We start from the raw sequence: 19,793 nt of genomic DNA, 5'->3' as shown, positions 1-19,793 counted from the left end.
GCATTGAAATGATTGAGTCTAGAGTATTTAATTGGAGTCGGAGTTATGTCTGCTCATTGGATCATAAAATCAGACCAACGTGAAAAATTAAATATCAGAACCCAGCAATGTGTGGTCCTATGAGCTGCAAGTGTTAAAATAGGAAATAAAAAGGTAGACAGGCAGGAGGCTGGAAGAACACAGCCATCCAGGCAGCATCAGGAAGTGGAGAAGTTGACATTTCGGGTTTAACCATTCTTCAGGACTGGGGTGGGTGTAGAGGGAGCTGCAGATAAAGGGATTAGCGGGGGCAGGGTGGTATAGTAGAGATAAATGAAGACAGGGAGGAAATTGAGGACTGCAGATGCTGGAGATCAGACTTGAGAGTGTGGTGCTAGAAAAACACAGCAGGTCACGTAGCATCCGAGGAGCAGGAGAATCGACGTTTCAGGCAAAAGCCCTTCATCAGGAATGGTCAATGGGAGGAACAAATCCAGTTAGTGTCAGGGAACAGTGGAAGGGATGGTGAGGGTCTGGAAAGGGAGTCAGGGGCTGGAAAGGGAGGTTATTCGAAATTGGAGAACTCAATGTTGAGTCCTCCAGGCTGAAGGCTGCCCACACAGATGCTGAGGTGTTGTTCCTCTAGTTCGTGGTTAGTTTTTTTGTGGCAATGGAGGAGGCCAAGGATGGTCATGTTGGAAAGGGAGTGATTGGGGAATTGAAACGGACAGTGACTGGGAGATCTAGTCAGCCCCGTGGACCTGGCTGAGATACTCGGTGAACTGTTCCCTAGGTTTACGTTCGGTCTCCCTGATGTAGAAAAGACAACATTGGGAGCACCTGATGCAGTAAACTAGTTTAGGAGAGAGGCCGATGAACCTCTGTCTCACCTGGAAGGACTGATTGTGGCCCTGGATGGAGGTGAGGGGGGTGTGTACTGGCAGGTTTTTCATCTTTTCCGGTTGCAGGGGAAGGTACCTGGGGATTCAGAGGGATCAGTGGGGAGAGTGGCGCAAACCAAGGACGGTCGATGAGAAACAGTACTTGTGGAAGGCAGAGAGGGGTGGCGAGGGAAAGATGTACTTGGTGGTGGGGTCTAGTTGGAGTTGGCGTAGGTGTTTAAGGATGATGCGTTGGATGTGGAGACTGGAGAGGTGGTAGGTGAGGACCAGGGGGTCTCTGCATTTGGAGCAACTGGGTTTAGAGCAGTGGAACCGGGAATGGAGGGGTGCGGCAGAGGGTGGTCTGGATGACAGAGGGGGAAAGGCATGTTGTTCAAAATAGGTGGCCATCTAGGATGCTCACAAGTGGAATGTCTCCTCCTCCAAGCAGATGCAGCAGAGGTGGAAGAATTGGGAGAACGGGATGGAGTTCCTGCAGGTTGGAAGGAGGTGTAGTTCAGGTAGTTATGGGAGTCTGTGGTTTGTAGTAAACATCGGTCGGAGGACTGTCACTGGAAATGGACATGGCGAGGGCAAGAAAGGGGAGGGAGGTGTCTGGGATGGACCAAGTGAATTTGAGGGCGGGTGGATGTTGTGAGTGAAGTTGATGAACTGTTCCAGTTCAGCCTGGGTGCAGGACGCTGCACTGATGTAGTCATCGATGTAAGAGGACACAGTGCCTGTATAGGGACTGAAGGTGGGGCTGTTCGATTTAGCTAACAAAGAGGCAGACTTAACTGGGGTGGGCCATTATATCGCTGACTGCATCAGTGCAGCATCCTGCACCCAGGCTGAACTGGAGCAGTTCATCGACTTCGCCCACAACTTCCACCCAGCCGTCAAATTCACTTGGTCCATCTCAAACACCTCCCGCCCCTTACTTGCCCTCACCATTTCCATCTCCAGTGACACAGTCTCCAAATGGACGTTTACTACAAACACAGGCTCCCATAACCAGCTGGAATACACCTCCTACCACCCAGTCTCCTGCAAGAACCCCATCCCGTTCTCCCAATTCTCCGCCTCTGCTCGGAAGAGGAGACATTCCACTCACGAGCATTCCAGATGTCCACCTATTTTGAACAACATGCTTCCCCCCACTTTGTTATCCAGATAGTCCTCCACCACACCACCTTCATTCCCTGTTCCACTGCTCTAAACTACGTCCCTCCAAATGCAATAAAGACAGAGTCCCCTGGTCCTCACCTGTCTCCATTTCTAAGGCATCATCCTTGGACACTTCTGCCAACTCCAAATAGACCCCACCACCAAGAACATTTTCCCCTCCCCACCCCTCTCCGCCTTCCACAAGGACCGCTTCCCATGGACAGTCCTTGGTTTGCACCACTTTCCCCACCGACTCCTCCAACTCCCCAGGTACCTTCCCCTGCAACCAGAAAAGAAGCAAACCGGTCAGTACATCATCCCCCTCACCTCCACCCAGGGTTCCAGACAGTCCTTACAGGTGAGACAGAGGTTCACCTGCCTCTCCTCCAACCTAGTTTACTGCATCAGGGCAGCACGGTGGCTCAGTGGTTAGCACTGCTGTCTCACAGCGCAAGGGACTGGGTTCGATTCCAGCCTCAGGCGACTGACTGTGTGGAGTTTGCATATTCTCCCCGTGTCTGCGTGGGTTTCCTCCGGGTGTTCCGGTTTCCTCCCACAATCCAAAACATGTGCAGGTCAGGTGAATTGGCCATAATAAATTGCCCAATTAGTTAGATGCTTTAGTTAGGAGTAGTGGAATGGGTCTGGGTGCGTTACTCTTTGGAGGGTCGGTATGGACTTGTTGGGCTGAAGGGCCTGTTTCCGCACTGCAGGTGCTTCCAATATGGTCTTCTCTACAGCGGGGAGACCAAACATAAACTTAGGGAACGGTTCACCAAGCATCTCAGCAGGGCTCACAGGGGCTGACCAGACCTCCCAATCACTGCCCATTTCAATTCCCCTAATTACTCCGTTTCCAGCATGACCATCCTTGGACTTCTCCAATGCCACAATGAATCACACTGCAAATTGGCGGAACACTTCAGCTTCTGCCTGGGAACCTTCAGCCCAGAGGAGTCAACACTGAGTTCTCCAATTTCGAAAAACCTCCCTTTCCATCCCCAAACTCCCTTCCCAGCCCCTCCCCCTCCCTTCCACTGCTCAGTGCCACCTTGCAGATTCATTCCTTCCATTGACCAATACCCTCTGCCTGTCTTCCCTTATGCCCACCTCACCACCCTGCCCTCACCATCCCCTTTCTCTGCAGCTCCCCCACACCCACTCCCAGTCCTGATGAACAGTCACACCGGAAACTTTGACTTCTCCATTTCCTGATGCTGCCTGGCTTGCTGTGTTCTTCCAGTCTCCTGCCTATTTTGCATTGCAGCGCCTGCAATTTTTTTGTCTCTAAAATAGGAAATAATATTCACGTGTAATGGAAATAGGATTATTTTGCGTGGAGGCCTTCTTGGAAAACCTGCTGTATTTTCTATCATAAAATTCCATCATGACTATACTGAGTGCCATATGACCAGCCAACCTTCCTTAGTATTGTACCCAGTAAGGTGGGTGATAAACTGTTTTACTAGGTATTATATGGAAACAGATATTACTTTGTTACTATAGTGGAGCCGTAATCATGATACTTTTCCCTGATACCTGCTGTTACCTTGTGGCATTTACCACCTTTCCCAGTAATGGGGTAACAGGTAAGCTTTATAATTCACTGCTACCAATCCTGTGTCTTAGATCCATCTAGTAAGAAGTGGAGAGGATATAACACCTTTGAGTATCTACAGAAGAGACACTGCCCTGAGAGAACAGACTGCATTCCTAGCAGTAATAAGTACTATTTCATTTGGTCAGACATGACGATGAGAACCTTAAGGATTTGATAAAAATATGCCTGGTCCCTCCAAAAGCTCCAGTAGACATCCTGGTATCCATCCACAATGTGTGACATGAGCAAAATGGGTGGAGGAAGTGTAACATGAGCATTAGCCTCTTCAGAACAATTTCCTTGTACCACAGTGAACCTTTTAATGTCAAGTTCTACTTACTGTAAATTTTGAGGTCAGTTAGAGTTCAATTGCTGGCTGGCTAGGAAGATTGGCTGAGGAAGAGCTCGGTAATTTCATCACCACAGGGAAAACCAACACACAACAACCAGTTTTGCATTTCTTCTTCAAATACGCAAACATATTTGACATCTTAGTATTTAAAATCTGGTTTGGGACAAACATTAGTATTACAGACCTGCAGATCTTCAGTGAAGTGTTCCCATTCGTACAGATGATACTAGATTAGGAGTTTCAGGTCACTTCCATGAACAACAAAAAAGGATTGTATTTCTATGACAACTTTCATGATCCAGGGGTTAATTTACAAACTTTACAGCAACATAGTGTTCATATTGCCTTAATTCATACAACATTAGTGGGCAGCACGGTGGCACAGTGGTTAGCACTGCTGCCTCACAGTGCCAGAGACCCAGGTTCAATTCCCGCCTCAGGCGATTGTCTGTGGGAAGTTTGCACGTTCTCCCCATGTCTGCGTGGGTTTCCTTCGGGTGCTCCGGTTTCCTCCCACAGTCCAAATAAAAACGTGCAGGTTAGGTGAATTGGCTAAATTGCCCATAGTGTTAGGTTGTGCTTCAGCGGGTCGGTGTGGACTTGGTGGGCCGAAGGGCCTGTTTCCACACTGTAAGTAATCTAATCTAATCTAATAACAAATCCAATGAAATAATACCAAAGATCTGTGAACTTTCTCATGCATTTTGAACAATACTTATTTCTCAATCCAACTTTGAAAATACAAAGAAATTTTTATCCAGTTATCTAGTGATTATCTAGTTCACAGTTCATGTGCCTTATGAGGTAAGTTTTAGTTTCAGGAATTAAACTTTAACAGTGGAGAATAGAACAAATGCAACTAAAGCACCTTTGAGTGCATGTAAAAGGTTGGGGTTATGTTGTTTTCAGAGGTTAACGGCTAGGAAGGTAAATAATTAAACTGTTGGGCTTCAGTGATTGCCCGAGGGAAAAACAATACAACGACCAGCAGTTCAGAAGGTTAACCAAGTCTGTTTAATTGAATTAAAACAGAAGGGATGGAGCTATAAAAGCAACAAGTGAGCTCACTTAGCTGGCAGCTTTGGTGCTGACTTTGATCAGAAATTCGCTAGTGCCAATTTTGGCAACTTTCACAGAGGATTACTCTTTGTGAGCCTGAGCCACATTTTTCATGCCATTCTCTGCATTTCGCTTCACTAGGTACACCACAGCTCTCTGGTTGCCGGCTTGAGCTATCTTCCACTCAGCAACGACAGAAGGATTCACCACTCCCGGGCTTCCCAGCGACGGTGTCATTTTTAGTGCCAAGCTGCACTCCAAGTCAAGCGCTGCCAGGCTGGAGCTGCCCTTCATAATGTACATAGTCACAGGGGAAAACAAAACAGAAATGCTTCCAATAATCTAGGACCCCCTCCCACCCTCCCTGAATCTCCACATTCCTTTCATTTTTCCATTACTCAACATCTTCATTGCACCACAGCAAAAATTACCCTGCTCTGGCTGCAACCATTGGTTATGGGAGATGTCAGAAACAGAACAGGCCCTTACTGCTGTGAACACTCAGTATCCGCATCCTCGGAGGGCAGTGATACAGATGTCCAACCCTGACCATATGCAAGCCCACAGGCTGTTATCAGAGGTTGCCCTGGATTGGGAGAAGGCAGTGTGGGGGTGAGGGGAAGAGAGGAGAGGATGGGGACAAGAGGCTGCCCCACAGACAGTGTCCTAAGTTACTAGTGACTGCTGTCCAAAATGGAGGCCTGGAGGAGCACATGGTGAGCTGGAGCTGCCAGGTGTCCTCTCTGACACCGATCTCTGGAAATGCCAACACGGGAGATTAGGAATCTGCATATCAATGAGGTGAGATTAGATATTAATCCCATACAAGTCAGCTTCTGCCATTCACTTATGAGATTCCTGTTTCAGTGCTTAATAGTTGGTTGCAAAATCAGACTTTCTTGTTTTTGATGTTCAGAATCTTATTACTGCTGATCTCGCCAACTGACTCACCATTGCCCACATTATTCAGGGGCTGGGAAGATTCCGCCCCTTGTAACTGGAAAGCTTGTTGGTTGTTTTTACCTTCGATTCTTCTTTAAATAGATTATTGTTTATCAAGCCAGATTATAAAGATTCAGCTTGTTGAGTATTCAAAGCTCGGATCATCTCAGTATATATATTGCTATATAACGTTTGCACTATTTGCAGAAACCTGTTATAATTAACTCATTATCACTGGTGGTAGATATCAAAATACATCAAGGCAACTTGGTTGAAAAGCATTCAGTAAACCCTAAAGGTCAGCCCAAAGCAGGCTATGTTGTCATGGAGATGGTTTGGGTAGAGATCAAGAATGTTCTCCGTTTTCAATTTCTCAGGGTGTACGTTTTTTGGGACAGTGCTGAAGCAGAAAGTGGTTACAGGCTGTACGAGTGCTGCTGGTCACAAACATCATGCAGTTAGATCTCAGGAGAAGGACTGGGAGTAGTGACTCTGTGCCATGGAAAAGAGTTCAGTTAAAAAAGCACGACAGCCATTGATAGTTCTGTACACTTGAAAGTGGGTGAAGGAAGCCCACAAGCAGCATATGCTTGATGCAGCTAAGAAAGAGAGGAGCACATAGAAATCTGGCAACAGCACAATGCAATTAGCTGCTTGAAAAAAGACTAAAACTGTTAAGAGTGCTTTGATGGTGGGAAGCAGTCTTCGGTGTTGTAGGAGCTCATTCTGAGGAGAAGAGATCAATGTACCAACACAAGCAGCCAAAGGCAATCTGAGTCAGAGAGACTTTGAAGACATTCCAAAGTGAGATTTTTGAAAGTGAAGAATTGGAGATCCTCATGAAGGAGCCAGAGTTAATGATATTTGGTGACATACAGTGTCACTCACGTCTGCATGGAATTAGTCTGGACCACATCAAACATTTAAAGCACAGTCTGCAGGGTGTTCAACCACAGTTTCTGTTAAGTCACATTTACCTGACGTTAATCATGAATTTTAGATTTTACTTTGTATCTAGTGTATATGGCTTAGAAATGATTTGGAGGTGCCAGTGATGGACTGGGATGTATAGCACCTGATGAAGGTGTGGTGCTCCAAAAGCTAACGCGTCCAAATAAACCTGTTGGGACTATAACCTGGTGTTGTGTGATTTTTAACTTTATGGCTTAGAAACATTTTTTTAAAAAATCCTTCATAGGATGTGAGCATTGCTGGCTAAGCAACATTTATTGTCTATCCCTTATTGCCCTTGAGAAGATGGTAGTGGGCTTCCTTAACCTGCTGCAGTCCATGGACTCTGGCCCACCTTCAGTGTTGTGAGAGGGAGTTTGACCCAGTGACAGTGAAGAAATAATATTGCAGTTCCAAGGCAAGATGGTGCACATCTTGTAGAATTTGCAGGTGATGATGCCTCTATATGTTAATTGCTCAGATGTGCTGTGTTGTATAACTTTCAAAAATTTCCATTCAGATCTGGAATCCAGCAGCAAATTTCACATAATCTAATTAAAAGATTAAGGTCTATCAAACCTGATCACAACAAAGATTCATGCAACTGATAACATAATGATCAGAATTTCTCTCAGGTGAAACCTTGTGTTAATGAACCCATTAGCACTGCTGGTAGATGCAAATGATGTCAATGTCAATGAATACTAACCTCAGCTACACTGGCTGCATTCTGAAAAGTGGAACCAAAATAAAACCTCATATTTTCTCTTTCTAGACACATACACTTACTCAACTAAAGAAGACTTGGCTCAGAAGAATGAACTATGACTTCCTCTGTATAAAATGGACAGGACGCGTTGATATTCAAAACCATTTTAAGTTGATTTTCCACTCAGTCATGTGCCAAGTTTCCTTGCTCATGGGACAAGCATTAGCCGCATTAAGATCTAGGGTTAAAAAAGTACACCTGTGCCTCACGACCTAATGCCTGTTCTCAAGACTTAAACTGAGAGTTTAAACATTATTCCGCAAATTGGAAGATGTGTGTAAAACTCCAGCTACAAGTTATCAAGAATTGTCAATTTTTGTCTATTTTTCTTTCCTCCACATTTTTAAGGTTAGTAGCAAAATAAATCAAAAGGGGAAATTGACTACTTTTTCCATCTCCCCAAAATGGGTTGCCACAATCTTGAAGAAGAGAGGCAGATTTAATAATAACATTCCAAACTGGATAAATAATTGAAAGGGAAAAGTTTGAGAAGAGAGCAGGGGAATGGCTCCAACAGCTCACTTCGGGAAGGCACAGGCACAGTGAGGCGAATCAGCAACTACACTGCATGGTTCTGTAACTTGGAGCTGTAACAAACCTAAAGAAAAAATACTTATCAATATGATTCTGTAATAATTGTCTAAAACATAAACTTGTGGAAAATATCAGCTCCAGTTGAAGAAGCAAGAACTGTGAAAAACATTGTCTCCAGAAGCCAGTTGTGTATTCATTACAAATTAACCAAGATAAGGCCAAACTCCATCACTGACAATAGTTAAATCTGTCTCACACAGACACACACACACAGACACACACACACAGACACACACACACAGACACACACACAGACACAATAACATACACTGGCAGGAGGGACAAAAATAACTATTGAGAATATTTTCACGATGCTCACTAAATAAGATGAGAAGGGATGGAGTGGGGATTATAAAGTAGGTACTATTTTGCTGCTAGCTACATTGATAAATAAAAAGGAGCATTAAACTGGGTTCTTTGCAAATCGAATGTAGGTCACTCTTGGTGCAGTAAGAATTTATCAATATTTGTGCCAGCACTGGCTCTTTGAAAAAGCTATCCAATTAGTTCCTCTCACACTTGCATCCCCTACAACCCTGTTAATATTTTCATCTCAAGTATTTATCCAATTCTTCTTTCCAAAGTTACTGTTGAATCTGCTACCACTGTCCTTGCAGACTGGGCATTGCAGATTACAATAATATGCTGCATTACAAAAAGTTCTCATTTCCCCTATAGTACTTTTGCGAATTAACTCCAATCGGTGTGCTCTGGTTAGCAATCTTCCTGGTGCTAGAAACAATTGCTCCTTATTTATCCTAATTTATTCACCTCATAATTTTACATATCTCTGCTAAATTTCCCTTTAACCTTCTCTGTATACAGCCCAAACCTAAGCCAATTGTATTTAGTGCAGTTATACAATAGCTTCAGTAAGGAAATGTTGGCATCCTTTTACCACAGATTCGTTTTATGCAGATTTCAAGGAGTCACAATGTAATTGACTGGCTGGTCTCGTCTCTTTCGCAAACGTACAGCAAGAGGTCTTTGGTTAAGCACAAAGGGTACCGTAGTGCGAGTGCTTTATCGTTCAAACAGTAATTTGGAGGTTTGGGTGTATAATCCAGGAAACTTGAGCTCAAATTCCCACATGGGCAGTTTGGCAAAATTTCTTTTGGAAACGTTTTAAAATAACTTTTGAAAATAGAAAGATCTCAGGAAAAGTTGACTATTAATTCATTGGAATTTTGGAAAACCCAACTGATTCACTGATGTCTTTTGGAGAAGGGGGACCTGTTGTTCTTACCCTGTCTGACAGCAAACTCCTGCAGCAAGGTGGCCAACTCAGTCCAAAGATGTGCAGGTTAGGTGGACTGGCCATGCTAAATTTCCCATAGTGTCCAGGGATGTGCGGGTTAGCCATGGGAAGTGCAGGGCTACAGGGAAAGGATAGAGGGGTGGGTCTGGATGAGATGCTCTTCGAAGGGTCAGCGCGGACTCGATGGCTGAATGCCTGCTTCGGAAACTGTAGGGATTCTGTAATTCTCTCTCTGAAGTGACGTGGCCTACTGCCTCCAGTTCAAAAATCGTGGCCCCTCAATGCCACTAACCAAGGTGAGAAAGGCTGCTCTCTCCAGAAACAACAAAATTTATAAAACCAGTTTGCAAGGTTAAGAAAAAGAGTAGTGTTTAGTGCATTAGCAGAATAGACGGGAGGGTGCTACTTCTTAAAGATATCATGCCCCATTTTGCTTGATTCTGTTGTGCTCGATGCATCAAAAGGCTGCTGTTGCTCAACTGAGGTTTGGCCATAGCAGAGTATGAGAATTTGGAGCACTGACTCTCAGTGAGAAACCTGTACCCAATAGGGAAAACAATGTGAGCAAGAATAAAGAAACTGGGTAATGAAGAGTTATGCAGATGGTTGCATCTGTCGTACAATGGGGTGAGATCTCTTTCTGCACAGCCTTTAACTGTAGTCACAAACCACCAAAATACAGCAATGCTTAACTAAGTATCCCTCATCTGTAGCCTAATCTGCCATCAACATGAGATTGCCATTATTAAAGTCTTACCAAACAGCTTCTGTAGCACTTGCCCATCATAGAGATCTTCAGCCAAATCCTTCACGATAATCCTCTCCTCTACCAGCTCATCATTGATCCAGTCAATTAAAACCTGGGCACACACAACATTCCATTGCTTAAAAGATGTTCAAAATCATGGAGGATTTTGCTACAGTAAATAATGAGAAGCTGTTGCTAGTGGCAGGAGGGACAGTAACCAGGCAACACACATTGTTAAAATGATTAGCAAAAGACGCAGAGGCAATTTCAGGAAACCTAATTTGTTTTAGACAGAGAGCTGTTGTGATCTGGAATGCACCTTCAAACAAAAAAGGACAGAGGAAGCAGATTCAATAGTAACTTTTCAAATGAAATTGAATAAATACAAGAAGAAAAGAAAAATGAAGAGAATGGAGATAATTGAATAATGACCAGAATAACTGGCACAGGCATCAATGCCTAACCGGCCACCTGTGATGTACCACTGTAAGCTTCAATGAAATGAAACTAAAGAATAGCTTTTATTCTTTCATGGGACGTGGGCATTGCTGGCACAGACTGCATTTGTTACCCATCTGTAACTGCCCTTGAGAAAGTGGTGGTAAGACATGTTCTTGGATCTTCTACAGCTTGTTTGATTTAGATACATCCATTAAAAAGTGACTTCTAGGATTTTAACCCAGCAGCAGTGAAGGAACAACAATGTAGCTCCAAGTCAGGCTAGTATGAGGTTTGAAGGGGAAAGAGTAGGTAGTAGTGGTGGTGGTGGCAGTCCCATACATCTGTTGCCTTCATCCCTTAGCATGCAGAGGTCATGGGTTTGAAATGTACTGTTGTACAATTTTTAGTGAGTTGCTGCATTCTTGTGTATGGTACACACTGAAGGCACTGAGAGTGACAGTGAATGTAGAAGCTGTTAGTCGGTTAGCTCAGTTAGCTGGATGGCTGGTGTATGATGCAGAGTGACACCAATTGAGTGGGTTCATTTCCTGCACTGGGTGAGGTTACCATAAAGGACTCATTTTCTCAAGCTCTCCAATCGACTGAGGTGTGGTGACCCTCAGATTAAACTACCACCAGTCATCCCCCTCTAATGACATTGGTGACTTTACCTTTACTTTTTAGGTGGGGTGTCAATCAAGCAGACTGCTTTGGCCTGGATGAAGTTGAGCTTCGCTAGTGTTTTTGGAGCTGCGCTCACCCAGATGAGTAAGGAATATTCCCTCACACAGCTGACTTGCAGATGGTGGACTGATGTTGGGGAAACAGGGAAAGGGTTTCTTGATGCAGAATTGTCAGCGTGTGACCTGCTCTTGTAACCACAATTTTTATATGGCGAGCCCAGTTTAGTTTTTGATCAATAAACTGACAGTAGGGAATTTAGCAATGGTGATGCAATCGAATGTCAAGGGTACATAGTTAGATCCTCTCTTGTTGATTTTGGTCATTTCCTAGCACTACTTGCCACTTGTCAGCCCATACTCAGATATTGTCCAGATCTTGCTGCACTTGGATAGAGACTGCTTCATTATCTGAGAAGGTGAAAGTGGTGCTGACCATTATGCAGTAGTCAGCAAACATACCCACTTCTGACTTTAGGATAGAGGCACGGTCATTGATGGAGCAACTGAAGATGATTGGGCCGAGGACATTACCTTGAGGAACTCCAACAGCAACACCTTGGAGCTGAGGAGATTTGCCTGCAACAATCTCAGCCATCTTTCTTTGTGCCAGGTATGACTTCCACTAATGGAGAGACTTCCCATTGACTCCTTGATGCAATACAAGTTAAATATCAAGGGCAGTCAGTCTCAACTCTTCTCTCAGATTCAGCAGTTGTATCCATGCTTAGGTCAAGGCTTTAATGAGGTTAAGAGGCCAGGTGGCTCTAATGAAACACAACCTGAGGATTAGTTATTGATGATTATGATTTGTGGGAACTTGACTTGCACACAGTTCCCCATTCCGCAACTATGTAAAGGATATTCGATGTACTGTGTTTGGAATATCTTAAAGCTTCCGAAGTCACTAAAGAAAGGCAAGTTTTCATATTCTGTTCTTACCCTCATCAGCTCGACTAGTTTGGGGTCATATTTTGAATTTGGATCAAGCATCGTCCGAACCTCATTTTCCTCTGGGAAGTAAATAATTATTCTGTAAGTACAGCAGCAGAACTTAATCATCACCAATTCACTTAGTTTAGCATGTCAAACTGACTTAAAAAGGAGCCTCTTACCCAGCATTGTGTCCTCTCGATCCAACTCGATGGGGATGGGACTGAGCGGCAAGTTGATGGCATTTTTCCCTTCTTCCTGCAGTTCTGATACTGAGTGAGAGAGACACAGAGACAGAAGCATTAGGTTAAACAGGCAGATTTGTCTGCACCTTCTCCCTTACATGGTGACTTTGAAAACAAATGGCAGGAAGAGATGGACTGTTCTACTGAACCTACCAAGCATGGCCGCAGCCTCTCTCCAGAAGCAATGTGATCTCCCTGGAGTGGCTTAAAAGGTTATGAATCCAATGCTAATTAGGAGAATTGCCAACATTCCAGAATTATCCAGGAGCCTGCCTTAATTGAGGATTAATCTTCAGTTTGGTCACCTGACAAAATTTCCAGGAAAACATCTAAACAGAACTAGCAACCAATTAATTGAGGAAAAAAGGTCTGGAAAACTCATCAATCTCTCAGCAATTGACTGTAATTCTTGTGATGTTGTTTTAGTGATAATGCAAATTTTGCCTGGCTTTAAAGCAGCTGTGCTCAGAGTTAGCAATCTCCACAGGTTCTAGAAACTTCTTCTATTGGGTTGCACCTACTCCCAGATGTACCTTCACAAAAAGCAGGATAAATCAATTCTAGCCAATTAACTCAACCAGCAGCAACATGGTGGAAGATGTTGTCAGCAATGTAATCAAGCAGCCTGTACTCAGCAGTAACCTGCACATTTTTGCTCAGTTTAAGACAGTAAGGACTGCAGGTGCTGAAAGCCAGAGTCAATAGACGTGGAGCTGAAAAAGCACAGCAGGTCAGACAGCATCCGAGGAGCAGGAAAATTAACGTTTCAGGCCAAAAGGTTCCAACAAAAGCACACTGTTTCAGATCTATCATGGTCTTGTCCAAACATAGCCAAGAGAGTTGACGTCAAGGCGAGAAGGGAGTTACTTCCTTTGATATCACAGCAACATTTGACTGTGTATAGTATCAAGAAGCCCTGGCAAAACTAAGATCAATGGGAATTAGTGGGAAAACTGGTTAGAGTTATATCTAGTGCAAAGCTAGATGGTCATGACTGCATGAAGCCTCTGTGATCTCAGCCCAAGGACATCATTGCAGGAGAAGTTCTAATTACCTTCATCTGCTGTACCAATGACCTTCCTCAATTATAGGGCATGATGAGGCCTAAATTTCAAAATTTCATTTATTCTCAAATTTCATTATAGCCTTGCCACTCCCTAACTCTGCAACCTTCTCCAGCTCTACTAATCTCCAAGATATTTGCACTTCTTCAATTCTGGCCTCTTGGGTATACCTGATTATACCACCTCAACACTGGTAGTCACACATTCAGTTCCCTAGGCCTGAAGCCCTGGTATTCTACCCATAAAAGGATGGAGAGAAGGAGAGGAAGGTTAAGATACCCTGTACGTCATTAAAACTACGTTTATGATCACATTTTTGGTTATTTGCTTGAATGGCTCATGTATCAAATTTTGTTTTGATGAAGCCTATATGAAGCAATCTGTAGGATTTTAGAATGCTAAAACTATTGGAAATGCCAAATACAAATTGTTGCTACTGTTTCTGAAGCCTTGACCGTCGACATCCTGGATTGACCAACAACGTAACTTAACCAACCATAAAAATACTACAGCTACAGGTGTGGATCAGACACCAGGAATTTTGTGAAAAATAACTCTTTCACTTTCAAAGCTTATTCAGCAATCCAAAGTCAGGACTGTAATTTTTAAAAATTCCTTCATGGGATGTGGGCATCACTGGCTAGGCCAGCATTTGTTGCCCATCCCAGAGGCAGTTCAAGGTCAACTACATTAAAGTGGGCCTGGAGTCACATGTAGGCCAGACCAGGTAAGCATAGCAGATTTCCTTCCTTACAGGACATCAGTGAACCAGATAGATTTTTCCTGACAATTAATGGTTTCATGATTATCATTGGACTCTTGATTCCAGATTATTACTGATTTCAAATTTTACCATCTGCCATGTGGAGATTTGAACCTGGGACCCCAAAACATTACCTGGGTCTCTGGATTAACAGACTAGCAATAATACCATTAGACTATCGTCTTCCTCCAAATTTATGTTATTTGATCAAAGAATCTAGACCATCATTGTCTAGGCCAGCACTTATTGACCATTCCCAACTTTTCTTCAGACTCCATAATACCACACTTGAGCAAATATAGCTTAATGTCAACGGCAGCTCACACTCATTTTCCTTCAGGAGCTGGGTAGGTCTGGAAGATCCCAAAATGAACATCAGTGAGCACTTTATTGCTGAACGAGGTGGAGGTGTATGAAGATCTTAAATGGTTGAGGAGTTGAAGGAATCTTATCGAGATGTTGGTTGCTGAGTTAGAATGTGGAGAGGTTTCAACATGACGGTGCCAATGAAAAGATCAAAGGTTTGCCAAAGCAGGCAGCACTTTAGCTCGTTTTATATCAGCATCTTCAGCACGGAGCTTTGATCGGATGGTAACCTTTTCCAAATGTGGCATGAGCTATTTCATCACCTGCACTGTAATTTTACTCGAAAACACAAACATTAGATAAGGGCTGCTTGCCATCTCTGGTCAAATATTCTATTAGGCTGTACAGGAAGCTCTTTACTCGAAGGAACATTATAATCATTCCATTAGCTGCTGACTCCACGCCAAACATTTGTAAATCAAATAATGCTGAGCTGCACACACTTTTCAATGCTGAAATCACTGCATTAACACAAATTCACCAAACAATATGCATTTTCAAACTATTTCCCCATTAAAATCAACATGACTGTCAGTTGCTCCATAATGACAATCTAGTTCAATACAGTTACATCACTTAAGTAGGTTGGTTTATGGTAGAAAGGAGATTTGAAGGTGAAACATAGGTTTCATACAGGAAAGGAGATGGTCATTTAGTCTGTTACACTGGCTTGTGGCCAACCGATTTACAAAGATGGTTGAAAGCTGGAAGGCAGAGCTGGGGGAAATAAAAAGTTACAATTCTCTTCATTGTTTCATACACTTATACATTGATTTTTCTCAATCTTCTTACAACTGTTCACTTGACTGGCCTGTCCTACATAAACTGAAAAAAAAATGCTGCTATGACCTTTCTTAAAGGCTCATTCTTGGGGAGTGGACTGACTGCCCAGACTGCTGGCTGTCTTGAGAATGTAGCAATGAAGTGTGGATAAGGCCTTGCTAGATCATTTCAGAAGACACTAAGTGTTACCCACTTTAGGGTGTAGGACTGGAGTCACATCTAGGCCCAGTCTCGATAAGGATGGCAATATCCCCTTCCATGTAGGGGCATTAATGAACTGGTTAGATCTTTTTGACTTGCTTGGAGGGTCACTTTTCATTTTCAGATTAATTCAAATTTTCAAATGGCTGGGGTAAAATCTTGTTCACTGAATTACTAATTTAGTAGCATAACCACTTATACTTCTATACACTGGCTCAAGCCTTAGAAGTTATGTCCATACAGTACACAGAATGGTACCGAGGTCTGCTGTTGTGGAGAGGATCACAATGAGGTCATCAATATAAGATAGCACCAAATAATCCAGAAGAGATACTGGAAGAAAGTTCCTCATCCAAACAGTGGTAACAATGTTGCACTTGCTATCATAAGTAATATGAATGATTTGGATGTGAGCGTAAGATGTATAGTTAGTAAGTTTGCAGATGACACCGAAATTGGAGATGTAGTGGACGGCAAAGGTTACCTCAGATTACAACAGGATCTGGACCAGATGGGCCAATGGGCTGAGGAGTGACAGATGGAATTTAATTTAGATAACTGCGAGGTGCTGTGTTTTGGGAAAGCAAATCTTAGCAGAACTTATACACTTAATGGTAAGGTCCTAGGGAGTGTTACTGAATGAGATCTTGGAGTGCAGGTTCATAGATCCTTGAAAGGAGAATTGCAAGTAGATAGGATAGTGAAGAATGTGCAGAAGGATGTTGTGAAACTTGAAAGGGTTCAGAAAAGATTTACTAGGATGTTGCCAGAGTTGGAGGGTATGAGCTATAGGGAAAGATTGAATAGGCTGGGGCTGTTTTCCCTCGAGTGTCAGAGGCTGAGAGGTGACCTTCTAGAGGTTTATAAAATCACGAGGGGCATGGATAGGATAAATAGACAAAGTCTCTCCCCTAGGGTGGGGAAGTTCAGAACAAGAGGACATAGGTTTAGGGTGAGAGGGGAAAGATATAAAAGAAACCTTAGGGGCAACCTTTCACACAGAGGGTGGTATGTGTATGGAATGAGCTGCCAGAGGAAGTGGTGCAGACTGGTACAATTGCAACATTTAAAAGACATCTGGATGGGTATATGAATAGGAAGGGTTTGGAGGGATGTGGGGCGGGTGCTGGCAGGTGGGACTAGATTAGGTTGGGATATCTGGTAGACATGGATGAGTTGGATCGAAGAGTCTGTTTCCATGCTGTACACCTCTCTGTAAGTGGGGTGGCACAGTGGGTCAGTGGTTAGCATTGCTGCCTCACAGCGCCAGGGACCCAAGTTTGATTCCAACCTTGGATGACTGTGTGGAGTTTGCGCCTTCTCTCTGTCTCTGTGTGGGTTTCCTCTGGGTACTCTGGTTTCCTCCCACAGCCCAAAGATGTGGAGCTTAGGTGAATTGGCTGTGCTGAATTGCACATAGTGTTCAGCGACGTGTAGGCAAGGTGCAATAGTCATGGGTAAATGTAGAGTAATAGGGTAGGGGAATGGGTCTGAGTGGGTTACTCTTCGGAGGCTCTGTGTGGACTTATTGGGCCAAATGGCCTGTTTCCACACAGTAAGGATTCTATGAAGTGGTTGAAGTAAATAGTATAGATGCACTTATGGGGAAATTAGGTAAGTATGTGACAGAAAAGAATATCAGTGCTCCCAATGAGGTTAGCAAATGAGATTTTGGGGTTGCAAACTCTGACATGCGCTTGAACCCATTGGTAATAACTGCAAGACCCCTTTCAACCCTCATATAGTGGATGATATGGGCATGGATAGATCTTGGAGGTTTGCTTCATGCTGCAACAAAGCCTGTAAAAGATAAACCCTACAGTTTGACACTTATGTTCAACTGACACTTCCAAACCAACACCACCCCGCAGCCAGTAGATAATAGCCAGTCCCCATCCCAACACTCTCATACCCCCCAAGGCCTGGGGCTTTAAAAAGGGGAAAATGGTTGAGAATCACTGGAATGAAGATTACAATCTGGATGAGAAAGGATGGAAGGAGGTCCCCATGGATATAAACATTAGCATGGACTGGTGGGACTGAATGGCATGTTTCTGTGAAGGATATTCCAGGTGATGACTTTAGTCTGGTTTCCTGCATTACCTCACAGCTGCAATGCGTACAGGGCTCCTCCGGGGAAACATGTAAAATTCCCAAGCAAAAATGGGAGTTTAAATTCGAAACAGACTGCTCCTCTTCGTTCAAAATTGTTTCATTTGAAAACCTTGCATTCAATTTTTAAAAAATGGTTCCTAGGAAGTGAGCATTTCTAGCAAAAACCATTGTAGTGTCTCACATGTCCATTACTAAAGTAACTTCCTAAGCTATTTCAGAGAGTAGTTAACAATCAACCATATTGCTTTTGATCTGAAATCAAATGCAGGCCAGACCAGATAAGGAAGGCAGGCTTCATTCCCCAAGGATATCAAAGAACTAGATGTTTTTTGAATAACAAGCCAGTAACTTGGCGATTATCATTGCAAGCACTTTAACCCACATTTTAATTAAATAGATTTAAATTCTCCAGTTGCCATGGTTGGATTTGAGCTCATGTATCCAGATCATCAGTCCAGAGCTTTGGATTACAATTTGAGTAAAAACACCACAACACTACCATTCTCTGACTGAACTGGAGGTAATGAAAAGCACCTCTTTCCCATATTATAATCACTGAATTCGAACAGTCCTGGAAATTCAACCTCTTCGTAGTCAAACAAATTATTTCAGAAGTTACCAAATCCAATATCATTTATTATTTATGCCTTTGCCCATCTATATCCACCCTTCCATCCCTCAGAAGCATTTGTGATTTACAGATCCACAAATGTCAAACATTCTTAAGTGTCTGATCCAACTAATTTTGCATGTCAGATAGTGACCATGGAGTGGTGGCCAGTTACTTGACAGGCAGCATTGGTGTGTTGCTCCCTCAATAACCTCAGGAATATCGTGGATTGTAATTAGAGTTTGAAGCCCCGATTTTCACCAAGGCTCAGTCCCTGTCACCTAGAGGTTCAGCTCACCACCTGAGAATAACCACGCTGCCACAACGGAGATCAGTTGTGCTTTTGTTTACCTATTATTTGCTTATCGATGCTATTTAACTATGTGATCTGTCTGTATTGCTCGCAAGACAAAGTTTGTCACTGTGCCTTGGTACACGTGATAATAAATTCGATTCAATTCAATTTGGGTTCAGTACCATGCTGAACATCACAGGAAATCCACACCCTATGTCCCTGTCCCTCTTTCCTACCTCTCATTCATCCCAGAAACTTTACATTACCGAGATGGAAGATGAAATTAAAAGATGTTCTTTTACTTGTACTGCAAGACACAAAAAAATGAAAACTGTTGCAAATAGAATCTAGTCATGAAGCTACAATTACGTGCTGCTAATGATGGCATGACATGAATGAACGAATGAATGAATCTGGAGTGCACATTTCTTGTGACCTTTTCATTCTCATTCAACCTGGTTTTTTGCCAATAACCTTAATAGCGTCAAAGCCTGTTCAATGCCGGATTGTATAATGGCTTTGTCCCCTTCTTGTTTAACACAGTACAGAATGTAGTTTTAACAGCTACACCGCACAATGCAATTTACAAAGATAAATTAACTATTTCTAAGAGAACTGTTTTTTTTTTACTTCTTGTTTTTCACAGCAGACAAATAAAACTTCGTATTACAACTTCACACAGAAAATTCAATTATCCTTAGTAGTGTTACCATGGACTACCTTGATGAATTGTCAAGATTACAAAAGAGATGGAGAATATGAGAGTATAACAAGGTTGCATTTATTAGGCCAAAGCTTTCAATTTTACTTTATTTCTTTAAAAAAGAAATGCCCACATTTTCCCCAGGATTGGAAAGAGCTATCACTTCTATTATGAGTTTATGGCCAACAGCGTAGATGCATGCAAACAAGAAGTGCTGCAGTAAATGGGAATTATGATTAAACGAACTATTCAACGCTTCAAAATAATCGAGGGCAAATAACATCTTACCTTTAC

The 19,793-nt window shown here is 43.0% G+C and overlaps 1 protein-coding gene across 1 annotated transcript in view; it reads right to left on the bottom strand.

The window, feature by feature from the left end:
- The window catches only part of LOC132824467 (alpha-parvin), a 125,962-nt gene that overhangs the window by 42,001 nt on the left and 64,168 nt on the right, over positions 1-19,793 (bottom strand). Inside the window, exons 2-4 of the mRNA XM_060839009.1 lie at positions 12,537-12,626; positions 12,364-12,434; positions 10,310-10,412 (exon numbers count right to left, since the gene is read on the bottom strand). Coding sequence (XP_060694992.1) covers positions 10,310-10,412; positions 12,364-12,434; positions 12,537-12,626 — 264 coding nt within the window. The remainder of the gene's footprint in view (positions 1-10,309; positions 10,413-12,363; positions 12,435-12,536; positions 12,627-19,793) is intronic.

Source organism: Hemiscyllium ocellatum, chromosome 18 (assembly GCF_020745735.1).
Source record: "Hemiscyllium ocellatum isolate sHemOce1 chromosome 18, sHemOce1.pat.X.cur, whole genome shotgun sequence".
NCBI lineage: Eukaryota > Metazoa > Chordata > Chondrichthyes > Orectolobiformes > Hemiscylliidae > Hemiscyllium > Hemiscyllium ocellatum.
This window is presented reverse-complemented; position numbering and strand designations above follow the sequence as displayed.